The sequence below is a fragment of the Camelus dromedarius genome, chromosome 14, assembly GCF_036321535.1.
Source record: "Camelus dromedarius isolate mCamDro1 chromosome 14, mCamDro1.pat, whole genome shotgun sequence".
In the NCBI taxonomy this organism is placed as follows: domain Eukaryota; kingdom Metazoa; phylum Chordata; class Mammalia; order Artiodactyla; family Camelidae; genus Camelus; species Camelus dromedarius.
Genome location: NC_087449.1, coordinates 44,407,223 through 44,422,140, shown reverse-complemented (window position 1 = coordinate 44,422,140; position 14,918 = coordinate 44,407,223). Strand labels below are relative to the sequence as shown.

The window sequence follows — 14,918 nt, the reverse complement described above, 5'->3', positions numbered from 1 at the left end:
TCACAAACCCTGGCTCACCTTTAATAACTTCCCTGTCCGGAAAGCCAGCTTCTCAAGAAAGTCCTCAGCGTTCTCCCACGAGTCAATCTTGTACGTCTTGCTGATATATTCTGTCTTTGCTCGTTCAAGTACGGCACCAACGTGGTCTTCGGGAGTCTTAATTTTCTCAACTTGAACCTAGATGTTGACAGGAAAGCTCTCGCTTACAAATTCTATTATGGAAGGAGTAAAGTTTCCAGTGTTCTTGGTAACAATATCTGAAAACAGATCTCAACGCCCCAAAGCCAGGGGGGCCTGGCAGGAGCTCGTCCTGGAGGCGGTGAGACACGGTCGGCGGAGGGCGCCAACCACAGCCGCAGAACCCAGAACTCAGCTCTAATCCCAGTTCGCCACAAACCAACCGTGTGGCTTCCGCAAGCAGTTAAAACTTGGACTGCTTCATGCTACTGACTTGCCGAAATGGTTAAAAGTCTGCGGACGCCAGGACAGGGAGAGAAGGGAATGGTTAAAGGAAGGAGGGGAGGAACCGGCACAGGATGTATAGCCAGAAGCACTGGTTAAAGTTAAGTGGAACCATTTAAAGTTTTCGGTCCTCTTCAGAAACAAGTGAGGAAATGACTGAGTTCCAAAATGACTCAACCCATAAACTCACGAAGATGAATTATCACTAAGCATAAACAGGCCCCGCTTCCCTCTGGATCCTGTGTGTAAACTACAAACTCTTGTGGGATGACATTGACCAGATATGCCCACAGTTCCACTAACTCCTCAAACAGGCTTAAGTGGAATGGAGAGGCCGCCCTGTTCAGTGTCATGTTCCTCAAGTTTGGTCAGACAGGCTGACCCCAAACTGCCTGTTGAATGAGTAAAAAGTGAAGGTATCCAGTGTTCCCCATGCTCTCCCCCACTCCCGCCTCCTCCCCAGGCAAACAAAGAGCCTATCTGGACCAAAATACTCACAACTCCTTTTAGCACGATGTCTGTCTCCGAGTCCTCTGAGGGGTAAACCACACCTGGGCAGTCGATAAGGAATATCCGACGCATCAAGGTGATGTACTGCCAGACCTAAGACAGAAAAAAGCCGGAGACTTCGTGGGTCAGTCCCTAAGAGTGATTTCACACACCCCTGATGCTCACGAAGCTGGGTGGTGGGTGGTGGTGGTGAGGTGGGCAGGTGGGGTATGTCAAACACGAGCGATCTTCTGAGTAATTAGCTATGAAGCCTCCTCTCTCTTTGTGCCGAGCATGAGGCACTTCATGAGCCATAAACTATAGTTTCCATCAGCTAAGGGTCTAAAAATATGCAGAGGCAGGATCTCCATCTAGTGTTGTGCAATAATATCCAGTAAACCTGCCTTGATTTTTAAAAGTGCTCTTGGAAGCTTAGTACTGCTTGGCCCCTGTTCCTTTCCACAGAACTACGCTGCTCCCCAGACACTACGTGTTCCAGGGTCGGACCCCCAACTGCCAGAATCTCCCCTAACACTGAGTTTTCTTTCTTAGCCCAGGCACCAAATATTCTTGGGTTAGGTCTGTTTATCAAAATAAAAAGCTGGAGTGACAATTTCAAACAGACTCAAAGGGCACATACCAAATCACGCCAAAGTCAGGCAGTGGCACACAAAGTCTTACCAAAATGGGCAGAAAACAACTCCAGTGCATTCCAAACTACTATCTGGAGACTACGTGGTGATGTTCATCCAGGAGAAGCAACAGAAATCTCCACGTCCTCAACAATCACCCTCCGTGGAAATAAAACATGCAGAAGGAAAGAAGGCCCCTTCCAGCCAGACGTACCTTTGTCTCACCTGCGATGGGGGCCACATTGCAAACTTTCTTGGAACGCAAAGTGTTTATCACAGAGCTCTTGCCAACATTTGGATAGCCAATGAACCCCACACTGATCTGTTTCTTGTCAGTATGCAACTGTTCAAAAAAAGAATGCGCACCTCATACACGCAGCCATGAATATCCCTTTAGACAAACAGGTGGTGTTACTTCGCTAACATAAAGAAAACAGCGCAAAACTATTGCTACCACTTGATTTAAAGCCCAGTCATGTATCGCCTGCACAGTCTGAGTGGGCTGCACACATATACTTATTAATAAATCAGAGGTCAGTCAGCTCCTCAGTCACACATGTGAAATTATTCTTGAATGTTTTAAGGCTGAAAGTATGTAGGTCGAGAAACAAAGGAAGAAATAGCTTGTTAGTTATCAGTTAAGCAGAACACCATCCACGGACAAAACGCCTTCAGGGAAGAGGACCTCAGCAGATGCTCCAAGTGGCAATGCCATGATCCATCCCTCTTTTTTCTTTGTACAAGACATTTTGCACTTTTTATCACCTAAAAATAAACAACAAAAGAAAAAAAGGCAGCCTCCAAAGTTAGACCGCTGGGTGAAAGTCTCAAGGACTTTCAAGCCCAGGAAAAGAGTTACAAATGGACGGGGACCTCAGACAAGAGAAGGCGGACGGAGCATCCATGCCCTCCACAAGCTCCACCAGTGACAGCGGTGGGAATGAACACATATAAACCCATAAATATGTAAAACCAAAGCATGAGCTGGTGATGAGACAATACAAACTATGCGTGATGCTAACAAAATACCAGCACCTAAAAAGCAGTGTCTAACCTGGCCCACTACAAAACAGGAAAGCTAAGTGGTTGCAAAGGTAGAACAGCTAAAAATCTAGCAAAAATACTGCCAGTGAATCACAAAAGGCAGTACAGATCCCTCCAAGGGTGGGACTGAAATCAAGAGGACTGACCAGCGGAAGGTCTGTGCAAACAGTCACACCTCTTCATCCCCTCCCCACCTCACGCAGTGTGGGCACTCAACTTCTCCACCCCAGAGCCTTAGGAGATGATGATTTTTTCCGAAACTCTTTATTTTCTGGAAATATCTTTAATTTTCAGACCTGAAAGGGACTCTAGATTTAGCAATAACAGTAGCTGAAGGCAAGCGTTCCCAGAGTGATTAGTTGAAAGTCTAATATTGACTAGTAAGACCCTCAAGCCCCTACTCCCACTCAGTTCCCAGAAGCCTGGCAGCCAGGCCCATACACCCCGAGCTGGAGACTGGACAACTCCTTTCTAGGGAGACTCACAGGCCCAGGAGTAAGACCTACAGACGGTGAAGTCTAGGGTGTCCCCCAACCAAATACAGTGAAGTCTATCATTCAACGAGCCTACCCACTGCATAAAATTTCTACTGCCTTTTTTTGGTGTCTCACACTTAAATATGAATGGAGAACCAAGAATAACCAGGCATCTGAAGTGACTTTAGTAGCACAGATAGAAAAGCAAACTTGGAGGAAACAGAGTCAATGTAGGACAACGTAGAGAAAAATTTCAAAACAGCATCAGCAGCGTCGTTCTCGGAGACAGAGAAGCTAGCGCCCCCGTGAAATAAGAAAGGGCTGTAATGGGAGGCAGGGCAACTCGGAGTTAAACAAGAGCTCTCAGAAATTACAAATTAAAAGTGAGAGGCAAAATACATTTTGTGATAGAACAGCTAAATGACCGAGTCACGGAAACGGCCCAGAAAATTGGGCAAAATGTCATAAATGTACTGAAACAAAGAAGTGATAGGAAACTTCAAGAATTTAACCAGGAGACAAAACCAAATTCCTGAATGAGAATAGAGATGTCTTGGGGTGGAGGGGGCAGGGGTTTGCAAGAAATATTATAGAACCAGCATCAGACAAAGCCCCCCCGACGCCTCGCTCACGGAGCGACACAAGGCTTCTTAAAGCACATCATTAGCAAACTGCAGAACAGGAATTTTATTTTTTAAGGATCCCAACCACAAAGGATTAGGAGTCAGAGTGGCCTCAGATTTCACAACGGCAACTCCAGAAGCCAGAAGACAATGCAGTGGTGCCTTCGACATCCTGAGAAGAAACCATGTGAGGGCAGAGTGAAGACATTTCCAGAACGCAAGGTCTCAAAAGATGTTCCTTCTAAGCACTCCTTCTCAGGAAGCTTTTGGAAAACATGTTCCATCAAGAGGAAGGAGAGAAAACCAAAAAAGGAAAAGGGATCCAGTGAACAAGGGAGCCAACACAGGAAGCAGCCTCGGGAATTCTCAGGTGACAGTGAAAGGGAATCGCGGCAAGAAGAGCCTGCAGCCGTCGGGGAGCTGCCCGTCCTGCCTGGACAGGAGGTGCCAGACATTTTCAAGTTCCCACTCCACCAGGGGATCTGCGATACGTCAGTGACAAATAAAACAGACCTACTCAACACCAGACAAAGATCCTATTAGAAAGGAATTAGAACTATAACACCATGTGGATCAGAGGGGACTGACATTTCAGTCATAATGACATAAACACTGAATGAATAATGGTTTAGCCAAAGTCATACAATAACACGAGGAGAGAAGCGGGAGGGGAAACATGTGGAGGGAGGTCGGAGTGAGACACCTGATCTTCCTTTTCCATAGCAGAAACTTAATAAATACCTAAAACTGAGACTTCCTTCTGAGCACTGCTCAGGAAGCTTTTGAAAAACATGTTCCGTCAAAAGGAAGGTGGAAACCAAAAGAGGTGATAGACGAAGAAACAGTCATAAGCATGTATAAAACATACACAATACCAGTCGGAAGCCCTTCTTCTGGGAAGTCGGGAGGGTGGGACAGAGGACACGTGTCTTTTGCTAGAAGCCAGGTAGGATGGATTAAACACAGGACCACAAAGTCTCAGGCCAGAACGCTGAAGCGGCGACACCACCTGTTCGTGTGACTCCCTGACCTCTGACTGGAAATCTGATGCTGGAGTTTGGCAGGCGCCTTCCAGGCAGAGGGGAGAGAAAACTGCATGGCCCTGAGAGCCCAGAGTGGGGAACATAGTGTGGGGAGGGGATCCGTCGTCAAGCAGAGGCTGGGCCACCAGGTGCCAGGGATACAGCAGAAAGGGAAGCCATGGTGGTCAGGGATTGGGGTACAAGCTAGAAAGTACTTCCAAATCTCTTGTGATCCTGAGGCTTTGAGTTTTTACATCTCTAGGACACTCCGTTCTCATGACTGGGAAGATGTAGGGAGTGAGGCTGGTAACTTTCTGACACATCCTGGGAAGAGGAATTCTCACACAGACCCACACCAGGAGGACTCCAGGAGGAACAGGTCTGGTCTCAATACCTTTCCAAACTGCCGCAAAAGCTGAATAAAGGCTCCTTTGCCAAAGGGGTTAGTAAGACTTGCATGGAAAGCAAGTGTCGGGTAATCCTGGGAGAGGACAGCAACCCATCGTTTCTGAAGGGAGAAAAGAAAAGCAGCTGGTAAGTTGCAACCTGTTTACTTACAATACAGGAAGAGTCAGAGCTTGAATGACAGGACAGCACTTCAAATACACAGTCGTCTAAGGAAAATGTTAGCTGTAATTCTTTGAAATATTTCTTTCAAGTATGAGTTAATGCTTTGTCTTTTGTCTTATAAACACAAAACAATATTCCAAAAATGCCTTCATTGCTACTAAATACAATTAATGTAACATAATGTGAAACAGGCCAGGGGCCGTGGCAGCTGCCTCTTCTGAAGGGACATACGTCACTCATCCTGTGGGCACCACAGCTGTCCTGTTACCAACCACTGGACGATCAAAGGGGACTTTCGTCATCAGTGAAACCCTCCTGAGTTCTGTTTTCAACGAGGACACTTGAATGACTGCACTCTCAATAGCACAACACACTTTAACTGCTGCCCCCAGCCCGGCAACCATGAAACTGACTGACTTCTGGACAACGCAGGACCTGCACAAGTTGCGTGGCCTTGGCCGTCTGTTTTGGATTAGCAGCTGTACTTACTGTTGCCCAGGTCGGAACAAGGTCACATTTGTTGAGAACAAAAATGAGGTGTTTCCAGGGTTTTTCCTTTTTCAAGTAAGTCTCAATGTGAGGGGAACGGGTACCCATGGGATCTCTGGCATCAAGAACTTGAACCACAACATCTGATGAATCTATCACCTGCAAATTCAGAGAGGCAAAAGTGACCTGCTACAGGACAAGGGCAAAATGAAAGAGAGATTTAAGGGAACTTGGGAAAAATGAGGCAGGAACAGAGATAACCTCAAAACAGCCTTATGAGGAGAGCTGGTTGCAGCCAATCCCAAAGCCCAGTGATGAGTATTCAAAAAAGCATTTTCATCCTGTGGGTATTTGCAACTTGTTGAATTTCAAAGAGAACAAGTTGGATAAAATCAGTCTCACTGCATGACTACTATGCATTACTGAGCAGAACCACTAACTTCTCAGACTTTTAAGTTTCTATGTTACAGGTTTTGTGTATTTTACAAAAACTAAAAAAATTTAGTTTGCTTTCATAGTACGAGTTTCCTACTATGCTACCCTTTAATGACAAGACTATGCCTGAGAGCCTTTGTTACCGAGAATTACTCAAGTGTGGACCTAAAACTCAGCTAGTTGAGGAACACTGGATCAGGACTCAGGATATACAAAGCCTCTTCCCTTAACCACCTGCGTGAGCTGGGAGGCTTTCTAGACGTGCACTGTCATCTAAAAAAAAAAGAGAGCGCTGAACTAAATCACTCAAAACTTCTCATGCAGCTCTCATCACGTTTAATAAATCGAAACAGGAATATCACTTTAGCAGGTAATTCAAAGAAATACTGACAAAGAATATATGAATCTACATAAGGTGGCTGTTACTATTATACGAGCAATAAAAAAATGCAGTCATCCAGAACAATGGTAGTATGTGCGAGGCCACGTCCATCCTGGTTTCTCCGTCGGGGGAAGAGGATGGAATGGGCAGTCTGTGCTTTATCTGACAGAGCTTCAACACGCCCATGTCAGCTTTCTCACAGAGGACCACAAAAGCCAAAGGAACCACTCAGTAAGAAAGAAGTTAAAGTCTTACCTTGTAGAGCTCACCCCATATCCTTCTGGACTGCCCTTTTTTATATATCTCTTCTTGGGCTTCATTTCTAAACAAGAAAGCACCCAAAGTGAGGAACTGGAGCACAAGAAAGGTTAAAAGGATATTCCAGGGAAAAATCAACAAGTACCAAGGGAAAAGGATACTGAAACTAGCTGCACATGGACCAAAACCAAAATTTAAAAAGTGACTCTATCCAAATCCCCGTCAACAGATGAATGAATAAAAAAAAAATGTGGTGTATACATAATTGAATACTGTCAGCAATAAAAGTGAATAAAGAACCGATACAACACGGGTGACCCTGAAGGCGTTATGCTAATGAAATAAGCCAGATACAAGAGGACAAAAGTCCTACGAGTGCACTTACAGGAAGAGCTATTCAAGAGAGCAGTCAAACTCATAAAAGGCAGAAAGTAGAAAGATTTTTCTAGTCTAACGGAAGAGACTAACTCTCCATCTATGAGTTAAATGACCGAGCTTCTTGCAGGTGAGTAAGTGTGAAGAAGATGTCTGTTGCAGGAAAGCAAGTGCTGAGAATCACAAGAACTTCAAAACCATACCTCACACCAGTGTCTTCGGCTACCAAGTCACGATCCTTGCCCTGGTCATAACTCTCAGTGGACACTTCTGCATTTTCTACAAGTGACTGCATATCACTTGCAAATAAATTTGGTCGCTTCCTCTGCGCTTTAGGGCCAAATGTAGTTTCAAAGCTTTCAGTATCAAGAATGTGCACCTTTGAGTTCTAAAGAGAAAGGAGAATTACAGGTAAAACTCAGCAAAGCACTGAGAAAAAGCTGAAAGTTCAAAGCCTACCTGGGAAAGGCTTTCTGCTTCTATTTTTGCGAAGCTCAAGCCATACCAAAATCTACGACATGGGTGCAGCCTGACTGCAAATCAGAAATGCTTATTTAATTCGCAAAAACACTTGTGTCCCTCTTCTGAAGTTCTGTAAGCTCCCTTGGAGAAATACAAAAGTAATTCAAATAGTCAAAGCAAATATGAATAGCTGTGTAAGACTTGCCAAAAACTCTGCTTTATTTCATTTATCATAAACTTTAGTCAAATGTAATTTAGGCTACAATGATGAAAATGAACTTCTCTTTTCTGACTTTTTTTTTAAAGCTTTCAAACAAGTGCATAAAATTCGCCAGATTCACAGATTTTGTCAAGGACAATCATGCTCAAACTTGTGTTTTTTTTTTAAACCAACTGTAAATGCCAACTTTTTCTTGGAAGTTAATTTCTTTCATGGCTAAAAGGAATTGCTTGTTTTGTAAGATGCATTTTAGTTTCAGATAACATTTTCCCTAATTTAGGTAACGTTTTTATTAAATGCACATGGAAAGTCTTCAGATGAAAAACATCTAGCAAAGGTCCAAAATAATAGTTTAGATGTGATAAAAGGAACCTGATACTAAGTAGAACTTGATGTGCCTGTAAAGGAGTTACGGGCATAGGAATTTTTGAAGCAGGATAAAAGTCAAAGTCTGAGTTAGGATCTATCACGTAACAGAATGTTAACAGCCGGCAGAGAGTATTTTCAAAAAAAAAATCATCCTCTGCCCCTCAGTACAAGCTCCTCTGTATGCACCAGCTACTTACTAAACACGAAAGACAGAACAACCCCTCAGCTCCTAAAGATCTATAAGCTATTAACATCTTCCCAGATTCCCTAACCCACTTCTTAGTTTCGTTTTACTCACTACCCTCCAACAAGGAAACATCCCCAAACAGAACTGTCACGTTTCACGTGAGAACTAGGTTCTAATGTCACTGGGAAAATTATGACCAAAATTATCCTTAAAAACCTCTTAACCTATAAAGCATTGTATACATGGGTCTGCGCATATAAACCTATACCTTGGTAAGTACAAGGCAGTAATGTGCAGTATATAATAAAATACACATGCAAAATAAGTTATAGTATTCTGACTGAAGTATTGCTCCAGAAACACAGTAATTATAATGCACATACAGGTGAATGTGCAAAAGTTAAAAGCATATCTGATCTGACTCCACCGTGCAGCAAAACTCAGAATGAGATTTTATAACAAGTAGTAGGTATCACACTGAAATAAAACAGGTAAGGGTTTTTCCAGGCCAAAGCAGAACACTCATCAGTTACTCCAAGTACCTGTCTGCACCAAAATAATGCTGACTGCCGCAGCTGCGGGCCCTTCACTCTACGTATCAGACATTTAAGCACTGAATTTTAGAAGCACTGAACAATTGGTATGGGCAACAAGGCAATAAATCCATAATAGAACTTCTCTGTTCTTCTCATAAACAGGATTCAAGAGTTTGTGAAGAGATGGCTTTAGGGAGAACAGACAAAGAGAAGAAGGGAAATGAGCAACTTATCTGCGGTTCATGAATTACACTCATGTGTTTCCCTGGAAGAAAACAGCCACTCCACTAATAGGTGCCATTCTTCTAGTCTGTCGTAAAACAAAGCATAATTGACAAAACCTGAGGCAATAACCAGGCCTTGAGCTTTTTTTTTGTTCTGCAAGTAAACACTTCTCTTTGAACTGTTTAATCCATGTATGCATGTCAATGTCCTCTTCCCCTCCTCATGCTGGAAGGGAGATCCGTGCTGTACTTACATGCATTTCTGGGAATTACAATTCAATGCAAGTAAAAACGTGCAGGCAAACATTAGGCCACCTCCTTGGATCTGTGTGAAACTCATTCCTCTCAAGCCAGATTCTGTCCCTATTCCCCTCCAACTTCAGTGATTAGCAACCAATCTGACCGGCACTCTTTCCTTCAGCTGAAAAGACTCTCCAGGGATCTCACAGAAGCTGAAAGTACTTAATTCCAAAGGTCTCCCTCTTACCAACCCAGTCCTAATTCTACGTTTCCCCAAAGTTTGATGGCTTTACCACTTAAACAAGTCTGCCTACCACATACATTTAGAAACAGTGTTGGCAATAGCCACGATCTATTTAGCTCTACTTAGATGGTGGCCTACGTGCTTGCTAGGTGCCAAGAGCCTTAAGGATGTTTCATCTGCATCCAAAACACCTGAGGAAATGGGTCATCCTGACTTTCCAGTTGGGGAAGTGAAAGCTCAGGGAGAAAGCTAAGGCTGAAGAAGGGATAGAGCAAAGACGGAAATTCAGGTTGGACTCCAGAGCCTGTGCTTTGGTCCACTGTGCTACTGAACCTCCCTGGCAGAGCTCGATTCGTACTAGAGGTGAGAGCGCTCACAAAGGCGAAAGGCGAAGTCTCGGGAAGCCCATCGGTGCTGCACCAGGCACTATTCTCTACCGGAAAACAAGAGACAAATACTGTAGAGAGGGATCTGCGTGGAGTTTGCCAGGACATCCCCCATCTTACATGAGGCCGGATTCGATCATTGAGAAGAGACATGGGTAACTTGCTTTGCTTCATGACAACTTTGTACGGATCCTTCAAGACCGTGTCCATTTCCTCTTGAAATTTTTGTAATGATGACTGCTTAATCACACGTGTATTTCCTGTTTCACAAAAGAATGTTGCCATTCAATAAATAACTCCTTTTTGCTTCCGCACCCACCTTCCCAGTGACGCAGTGAAAGGCAAGGTTTTAAATTCCCCTCTCACCCGCACACCTGACACACCCATCCCATGGAGCCATTTTCAAACTTAAAAGAAGAAAAAAAAGAAAACCCAAAAACAAAAAAACTGCCTCTCCTGCGCTTATACACGATTAACTAATCCACCAACCAAGACACACAGAGCATTTCAATAGTTTTCCAAGTCCAATTTCCTGACTGGATGAAACTGAAAAATAAACATCACCGAATGGAACTAAGAAGTACAAACGTCCTACTTTCTGCTAGATCCGGAGCCAATCACAGCTGATGTGTCAGTGCACTCAGAGAATCCCAAAGCACGGAACCTAAGAGTCACAGCTACTGTGTTCAGAGAAATGAGAGTTTGAAGAGACTACTGGAGAACCAATAAAGCCATGCAAGGGCACAAAATAAAGCTCTACAGCACTACCTAGAGAATACCCTGGAAGTGACAGAGCCTGAAGAACACATTCACTAAACAGCGTGTTGCAGCACAAATGCCAAACTCAAGGTGACGACGACTACAATGGCGGCGACAGTGACAGCGGCCAATGCTTACATGGTACTACTTGCTAGACACCATTCTAAGCACTCTGCATACAGTATTTACTCATTTAATTACCACAATAGTTCTATGAAATGGCTGCTATTTTTTATCTTCATTTTACAGATGGAGAAATTGAACAAACTTGCTCACGGTCACAGATACGGCAGAACTAGGGTTCAAACCCAGGCGGTCTGGCTCCAGAGTCACGGTCCCTTGCCACCATGCCAGACGCCTCCCAAAGGAGTTCTCCTGAATACTCTTCTGTGCTGCAGTTTCCTAGGGGGCATCCGTCCCATCAAAAGATGCAAGAGATCTTCAAAGGTAGTTGCCATCTGCCCCCCAGCAGAGGTCAAACAGCAGGCAGCAATGGGGTCTGACCATCTGACGTGCCCACACGCCTGGCAGCGGCTAAGGGAAAGGCTGAAAGCCCAGGCTGAGAAGGTGGAGTTTCCAAAGGAAGAAATCCTGCTTCCCCTGCGCCTCTGGAGACATTTCTGCTCACTCCTGGGAAGGACCAACGAGAGGTCCTTTCACTGGCACTCAGTCCGAATACAACCCCATCAGGAAAAAGTGTTTCAGAGGAACTTCAGGCTAAGACACTTCCTCTTCAAGCTAAAGGCACAAACAAACCTGCAAGGCACCTCTTCAACAGTAACCTCTCCCGACAACCGGAAATTAAGAGATGAGAGTTCCAAGGTCTGAGCATGCTAGTCATTAAGGATGGTCACATCTGTTTAAAAGGGTTCACTCACAATCAACAGTGATGAGCTCTTTTCGAAAGAAGTTATTTATGAAAGCCACCCCTGCTACTTTTCTCAGCGCTTTTCCCGCTGCGGGGACTCGGCTCACCCCTTTCTCATACAATCCGTGGCAGCTTCCCTCACACCAGACACCAGGCTTTTAGACACCTGAACATTCTGCCTTTTTCCACACGGCACACATTTCCCAGGGCAAAGGCAGCAGAGGACAATACTCACCAAACCACTTAATGTTTGGCTCCACTCTCGCCACTGTGCCGGAAGCCACCGTTGACTGATACTGCAGGGGCTTAACCACTTTACCACGGCTGTTCCTAAGTTGAGAAAATAACAGATTTTGGTTGATGACAGAAGAAAGGCAACTGCAAAGTTGGGTTTACAGAATACCCTTTCCTTCAAAAGGACCTCCCCACTGCCTGCCCCAGTTTTAAATGATCATGAGATACAGACTTTGGTAAATAAAAAGTACTTCTACATTCGAAACAGACTGCCCAAAAGCCATTTAACCTCTTGCAACAGAGCACGTAATGATTTTCGCTCTATGAATAACAACTAATGTCCATGTTTAAAAATCTGTTTACTGTTTATTTGCTTTAAAAAAAAATCACATACTTGAGTCTTTTGGGATAATTATTTGAAGGCTGGTTTAAATGAATTTTAAGTAGAGGGTGATTTATGCTGGAACTCAAAATTCTAAAACAAACTGCAGAGTAGGTGACTAAGGCAGATTAAGTTCATTGACGTTTGTGTTTCAGACACATCTTTTAGAAGGGATGAAGAATCCAATTACCAAACAAATTAAGACCAGCTTGCAAAATGCCACACTCAGCAGGTCCTTGTGGTAGAGGCTGCCTCAGCAGAACTCAGCGTTGTGATGGGTTTCCAAGTGCCACAATGTTGTGATCTAAAGTTTGGCATCAAAAAAACAACTTTTCTGGCTGCCTTCATGACACTGTCCTATCTGCTTTGTTAAAGAAAACCAGATACCTATTTGATGGATATTTACCTTGAGATTTAACAGGTCATCGGTAGAGGCAGAGGCTGTGAGGGGCAATACTTCTAATTGCTGTGGAGGACCGTGACATAATTCAGTCTCTCATACAAAACGATATTTGACAATACACTACTCCTGTCTGGGGAGAGTAGGGATGGGAGTATCAAAGGCCTCACGGGTGTCCGCTACGAGTCAAGGGCACGCAGGGAAGGGCAGAGGACAACAGTGGCCACACTCACCTGCGCTCCTTCTGCCTGTACATATTCAGGCGTCGGATTGTGGCCCGGTCCCTCATGTTTTGGCCTCCTGCTCCCTGCACCCGATCTAGAAAACACAGGAGAACCAGCAGGTCTAAGTATAGCTATTGCTTCAAACACACCAACTAGTTCACTCAAAGTAGGCGAGCTACCACCTCACTGCAAAATCTCCACTTCCTTCATACGCTGCTCCAAGAAAAGCATTACCAGAAGCGACACGGTATGATAAAGCTGATCTACTCTCGAACCCTCAATAGGATTGTTTGATAATGATAATAGGTGATATTTCTGAGCCCTCATCATGGCCCTGTGCCAGCCACATTATAGGCATCATCTCATGTAATCCATACAATAATCCTAGAAAGAGGGACACATTATCCCCATTGTGCAGGTTAAGAAACTGAGGGACGGAGGGCAGACACCTTGCACAAAGTCACAAATGGCAGAGCCAGAATTTGAACCATAGCACTGAATCACCATCTGTGCTTTTAACCACTAAGACACCTACCTCTGTGTCTCAGTTTAAAACGTACTGAGTGCCTGTTCTGTGCAAAACATCACGAAGACTACGACTATAATACACAAGCGTTCCCGAAGGACCAGTTTCTTAATTTCCTAATGTTTAATTTTGGTTTAATCAACAGCAAAATAGATAGTAATTTTTGCCTCACATCTCAGAGAGAGAAGGACAAACTGGCATCATAATACTGGCCTAGCTTCTCATTTGGGGATCCCTTCAAGACACCTGTCTACCCTCGAAGTGATGCAGTAGAAAACAGGCTGAGATGACAGGACTGGTGGCTCTACCACTCACTGTGCCGACTGTGACAAGAAACTTCCCCTATTTTGGCTCAGTCTCTTCAACTGTGACATCGTGATCTCTAAGGGCCTTTTGGGGTCTAAGATTCCAGTCTACACACATTAAATAATGTATCAGCAATTCAGGGAAAACATTTGACATGAATTAAAGTCAAAAACTTTAAACCATATTTTAATACGTGTTAATAACTAAACCCAAACGGAAGGGACTCCCCCAAAGGCTATCTTGTTCATCCTCCAGTGGAACCTCCACAAAATTCATACTCCTCCAAAAATGTCTTTACTGAAATAATTGTATTTATGTATCTGTAGAGTTTTCTATGCATTTTACTGGATGGGATGACTTCAAGAGCCAAATCTACAATCCCTTTCTCATTTAAGTGGTCAAAGCTAAGGTGCAGGCAAGTGTGGTCAAGAGTAAAAGGTCAGCGGGGTTGGTCTCCAACACTTTCAGTCTGGCTCTGCCTAATTCTAGCAATTCCTTGAGCTGGAGAGCTGGAATCACACGACTGAACTATACTGGGGGAGGGGCTTCAAAACCTGACACACACAGGAACACAAGAAGAGGTCAAGTTTAACTGCCCTTCCAACTCAAAAGTTTCCCAGTCTCTGCACCTCACAGTTGGAGACTCCCCGAGGCTGCAGGCCTGAGTGTTCACTTTTCCCGGCTTTAGATCTGGTTCCTGGCATCTAGCTTTGACAGGTGTGTAAAAGTCAGCCCTCCTCAGTGCCTCCAAACAAGAAATCATCTTCTCCCTTCTCACCCCCAAGGGCCACTGCCTGAGGTCACTCCAAGCCATGCCACCCAGGGTCCCTCCTCCCGCTGGGTCTCCTCGGAGCCCTCCCCGCAAGCTTCCTCCAAGCTCCACCCTCCGCGAACCCCGCCGCCCGTACCGGGATTTGTGCTGGCCTTAGACGGGTTGATGGTGCTCCGTCCTTTGTACTTGGGCTTCACCATCTTGCCGACGGGACGGGGACCGGAGCGCGGGGTCCGGCCTACGTCGGGTAAAAGAGCTCGTAACCTCCCAGGCCAGGCCGAAGTGACCCGCCTGAACCACGCTGGACCACGTGTGCGGGGCT

General features: G+C 44.7%; 1 protein-coding gene across 2 annotated transcripts in view; it reads right to left on the bottom strand.

Moving 5' to 3' along the window:
- GNL2 (G protein nucleolar 2) overlaps positions 1–14,918 on the bottom strand; it is a 20,235-nt gene extending 5,317 nt beyond the window's left edge. For both annotated transcript variants that reach the window (XM_010977508.3, XM_010977509.3), the window contains exons 1-11: positions 14,733–14,918; positions 13,002–13,086; positions 11,988–12,082; positions 10,246–10,385; positions 7,461–7,645; positions 6,880–6,946; positions 5,808–5,966; positions 5,143–5,256; positions 1,798–1,926; positions 961–1,065; positions 19–177 (exon numbers count right to left, since the gene is read on the bottom strand). In XM_010977508.3, coding sequence (XP_010975810.1) covers positions 19–177; positions 961–1,065; positions 1,798–1,926; positions 5,143–5,256; positions 5,808–5,966; positions 6,880–6,946; positions 7,461–7,645; positions 10,246–10,385; positions 11,988–12,082; positions 13,002–13,086; positions 14,733–14,796 — 1,302 coding nt within the window. In that variant the 5' untranslated portion in view covers positions 14,797–14,918. The remainder of the gene's footprint in view (positions 1–18; positions 178–960; positions 1,066–1,797; positions 1,927–5,142; positions 5,257–5,807; positions 5,967–6,879; positions 6,947–7,460; positions 7,646–10,245; positions 10,386–11,987; positions 12,083–13,001; positions 13,087–14,732) is intronic.